A 5,141-nucleotide genomic window follows, 5' to 3' on the forward strand; every position below is an offset into this window, starting at 1 on the left:
CAGCTCTTAGCAGCCCATGTGAGTCACCTAACACATGTGGGAACCATCATTTGGCAACTAGCATGAAATATCTCATAAAATTACAAAAATATGAGTAATCATTCATGACTTATTTACATGAAAACAAAATTACATATCCTTTATATCTAATCCATACACCAACGACTAAAAACACCTACAAACACTTTCATTCTTCAATTTTCTTCATCTAATTGATCTCTCTCAAGTTCTATCTTCAAGTTCTAAGTGTTCTTCATAAATTCTACAAGTTCTAGTTACATAAAATCAAGAATACTTTCAAGTTTGCTAGCTCACTTCCAATCTTGTAAGGTGATCATCCAACCTCAAGAAATCTTTGTTTCTTACAGTAGGTTATCATTCTAATACAAGGTAATAATCATATTCAAACTTTGGTTCAATTTCTATAACTATAACAATCTTATTTCAAGTGATGATCTTACTTGAACTTGTTTTCGTGTCATGATTCTGCTTCAAGAACTTCGAGCCATCCAAGGATCCGTTGAAGCTAGATCCATTTTTCTCTTTTCCATTAGGTTTATCCAAGGAACTTAAGTTAGTAATGATGTTCATAACATCATTCAATTCATACATATAAAGCTATCTTATTCGAAGGTTTAAACTTGTAATCACTAGAACATAGTTTAGTTAATTCTAAACTTGTTCGCAAACAAAAGTTAATCCTTCTAACTTGACTTTTAAAATCAACTAAACACATGTTCTATATCTATATGATATGCTAACTTAATGATTTAAAACCTGGAAACACGAAAAACACCGTAAAACCGGATTTACGCCGTCGTAGTAACATCGCGGGTTGTTTTGGGTTAGTTAATTAAAAACTATGATAAACTTTGATTTAAAAGTTGTTATTATGAGAAAATGATTTTTATTATGAACATGAAACTATATCCAAAAATTATGGTTAAACTCAAAGTGGAAGTATGTTTTCTAAAATGGTCATCTAGACGTCGTTCTTTCGACTGAAATGACTACCTTTACAAAAAGGATTTGTAACTTATTTTTCCGACTATAAACTTATACTTTTTATGTTTAGATTCATAAAATAGAGTTCAATATGAAACCATAGCATTTTTATTCACTCAAAACGGATTTAAAATGAAGAAGTTATGGGTAAAACAAGATTGGATAATTTTTCTCATTTTAGCTACGTGAAAATTGGTAACAAATCTATTCCAACCATAACTTAATCAACTTGTATTGTATATTATGTAATCTTGAGATACCATAGACACGTATACAATGTTTCGACCTATCATGTCGACACATCTATATATATTTCGGAACAACCATAGACACTCTATATGTGAATGTTAGAGTTAGCTATACAGGGTTGAGGTTGATTCCAAAATATATATAGTTTGAGTTGTGATCAATACTGAGATACGTATACACTGGGTCGTAGATTGATTCAAGATAATAGTTATCGATTTATTTCTGTACATCTAACTGTGGACAACTAGTTGTAGGTTACTAACGAGGACAGCTGACTTAATAAACTTAAAACATCAAAATATATTAAAAGTGTTGTAAATATATTTTGAACATACTTTGATATATATGTATATATTGTTATAGGTTCGTGAATCAACCAGTGACCAAGTCTTACTTCCCGACGAAGTAAAAATCTGTGAAAGTGAGTTATAGTCCCACTTTTAAAATCTAATATTTTTGGGATGAGAATACATGCAGGTTTTATAAATGATTTACAAAATAGACACAAGTACGTGAAACTACATTCTATGGTTGAATTATCGAAATCGAATATGCCCATTTTTATTAAGTCTGGTAATCTAAGAATTAGGGAACAGACACCCTAATTGACTTCAATCCTAAAGATAGATCTATTGGGCCTAACAAACCCAATCCAAAGTACCGGATGCTTTAGTACTTCGAAATTTATATCATATCCGAAGGGTGTCCCGGAATGATGGGGATATTCTTATATATGCATCTTGTTAATGTCGGTTACCAGGTGTTCACCATATGAATGATTTTTATCTCTATGTATGGGATGTGTATTGAAATATGAAATCTTGTGGTCTATTATTATGATTTGATATATATAGGTTAAACCTATAACTCACCAACATTTTTGTTGACGTTTTAAGCATGTTTATTCTCAGGTGATTATTAAGAGCTTCCGCTGTCGCATACTTAAATAAGGACGAGATTTGGAGTCCATGCTTGTATGATATTGTGTAAAAACTGCATTCAATAAACTTATTTTGTTGTAACATATTTGTATTGTAAACCATTATGTAATGGTCGTGTGTAAACAGGATATTTTAGATTATCATTATTTGATAATCTACGTAAAGCTTTTTAAACCTTTATTGATGAAATAAAGGTTATGGTTTGTTTTAAAATGAATGCAGTCTTTGAAAAACGTCTCATATAGAGGTCAAAACCTCGCAACGAAATCAATTAATATGGAACGTTTTTAATCAATAAGAACGGGACATTTCAATTAGGAGAATCGTTTCAAGTTCCATTGATTGTGAGTCCTCTAATGTTGTTGGAATTGTTCCTCCTACGGATGACCGAGTGGAAGTATTTCGTGTTTTCGTCGCCACCTAAAATCCATTTGATTTGAGCTTTTTGTTTAAGCATATTAGTTTTAATTCTTTCCTTTTCTAACCATAGTTTCCTCGACGATCTCCATACCTCAAGCTCGGCATCATTGAGAGTACGTGTCTCAGCTTGAAGTTCAAGTTGCTGAGCAGTGGTTTTGAACATTTCAATTTCTCCATCAAGATGGTTGAACTTGTTCCTACTCCATGATTTCAAGGTTTCCTTGACGTTTTTTAATTTATTTCGAAACACACAATCTTTCCTATTAATATCCGGAACAGCAATATTCCAAGCATCCCGAATTACATCACTTACATCTTCCTCATCGAACCATACGTCGAACACTCTAAAAGGTTTTGGCCCGAAGTTCCTTTCCTCGTCTTTTAACATGATGGGACAATGGTCCGATAAATCTCTGTCCAACGCCACCATAGTCAGGTCCTTCCACAGGTGATAGAATTTTTCGGTTACCAGGAACCTGTCTAGTTTACTGTATTTAAGCCCATCATCACTGACTCTTGTGAAATTCCTGCCTCTCAAAGGAATGTCCATTAGTCTGCTATCTGCGATGAATTTATTAAACCGATCAGCCCTGTACTCTACAAAATCACAATTGAATCTCTCCGCTTGGTTTCTGACTTCATTAAAGTCTCCACACAGAACACATTCTTCATCATTAGTTGACACCAACTTACCCAATTCGCACCAAAGTTTCTGCTTGTTCACATCATCTCGCGATCCATATATATTTGCCACATTCATATTACAGCCTGATGCTTTCCAAATACCCTTGATTCCAATAGTACAATCGAACATAATCACAGACTCAGCCTCAAAAAGATTTGAGTCCCAAATTAACAACTGACCACCTGCTTTACCCGTTTTTTCCTTTTGTATAAAGTCGAAATCAAGAGATCCCCATAGACTGCCAATCCAGTTTCTATCTACACTACCCATTTTAGTTTCCTATAGCACCACAAAGGATGGTTTTTCTCTTGAAATTAATCTTTTAACCCAACCAAAATTATCGATCCTACTCCCATACCCGAAACCTCTAATATTAAGAGAAATAATCTTCATAGATAAGATAATTCGAAACGAAGATCACTTACATATAACTTACAGTCTATGGGAAGATGGTTTCTTCTTCCAGTTTAACCCCAGTCTTTTGCCATAATCACGGATGGTTTCTTCACTAATGGGATTACTGGTCTGCTGCTTATTGGAATCCCTAGTTGATTTTGCTCTAACCGAATCCCCAGTCATCATCGAAGAATTAGACCCCCCATTGGCACAGGAGGTACATCTAGATCTCAACGGGTTATTGTCAGGTCTTGAACTCCTAGTTTTGTTCTTGATATTTAACATTCTTGAGGAAGACTTCCATTTTCTGATGCTCGACCAACATCAATCTTTCTTAATTCGGGGGCAATTTCTTGATTGTACCTTATTGTTTCTCGAAATTGGACGAGATTTCCCAGAATGATGCTTGTAGTCGCTTGGATAAACAGTGGTAGATGGGTGGGACGGAATCCCATTGAGGTTATTTACATCACAAGGGAAGCCCACTGGATCAAGAGAGCCCAATTTTGTATTCTCATGATGACCCAATGACTTGCTTGGCGTGTTTACAGGTCTACTTGGTTGAGATATACCCTTTGGTGGGCTTGTATCCACATTACAGTCCACAAATGAGTTTGCAGCATAATTTGGGCTCGAAGGTATTGGGCCCATATTATTTGCATCACGGCCCACAAACTTTGGGGATCCAATACAACATCCATCTTTTTGAGATATGTTACCTGGGGATACGGAATAATTATCTCTTTCATTGGAGCCAATCACGCCATTAGGGCTGCCACGCGAGTTTTCATTGGAACCTGTCACATCGTTAGGACTGTTGCACGAGTTGTCAGCACCATAATGATTGTTGTTTTCTTGAAAAAGATTCCCAATTCCCATGCAATTAGTTTCTTCATCTTCCACCTCTTGGAATTTCCTGGTCAAGTCATCACCACCAACCCTAATGTCCTTATCGATATCGCCATGGATGTTGTTGTACCCATCCACATCAACCTCACAATCAGAATCATCACTAATGACGTCGTCATCATCATCAGAGTTGTCGGCAAACGTATCATCCACGAATTCATCGTCTTCATCACCTGTATTATCTTCACATGAGTGTTCCTCACACTCAAGATTGACTACTTGGGTAGGTATGGATGAACATTCTGTGACCATAGCTTGGATCCATGACGTCCCCACTTTGACACTCACAGACTCTTCAATGCGTTTTGAAACTAGATCAGTGATTATAAGAACTTTACCCTTCGTGAGATTTTGATTATCCCTTGTGACATGACAATTCTCCATTTCAAGTACCTCTCCCCAAGATGTAGCAATTCTCTTGAAGGTGATCTCATTCCAGCATATCACTGGAACCCCTACAACATCAATCCAAACCAAACGTCTTGGAATCGGAGTTGACATGCCCAACATATAGGCTTTGGAGCACCACTTATGCA

General features: G+C 35.8%; 1 protein-coding gene across 1 annotated transcript; it reads right to left on the reverse strand.

Moving 5' to 3' along the window:
* Positions 1 to 2,523: 2,523 nt before the first annotated feature.
* LOC139897117 (uncharacterized) lies at positions 2,524 to 3,570 on the reverse strand. Its single transcript, XM_071879774.1, has one exon. The coding sequence runs from the start codon at positions 3,568 to 3,570 to the stop codon at positions 2,524 to 2,526; it is 1,047 nt and encodes a 348-aa protein (XP_071735875.1).
* Between the last annotated feature and the right edge of the window lie 1,571 nt (positions 3,571 to 5,141).

Source organism: Rutidosis leptorrhynchoides, chromosome 1, assembly GCF_046630445.1.
Source record: "Rutidosis leptorrhynchoides isolate AG116_Rl617_1_P2 chromosome 1, CSIRO_AGI_Rlap_v1, whole genome shotgun sequence".
NCBI lineage: Eukaryota > Viridiplantae > Streptophyta > Magnoliopsida > Asterales > Asteraceae > Rutidosis > Rutidosis leptorrhynchoides.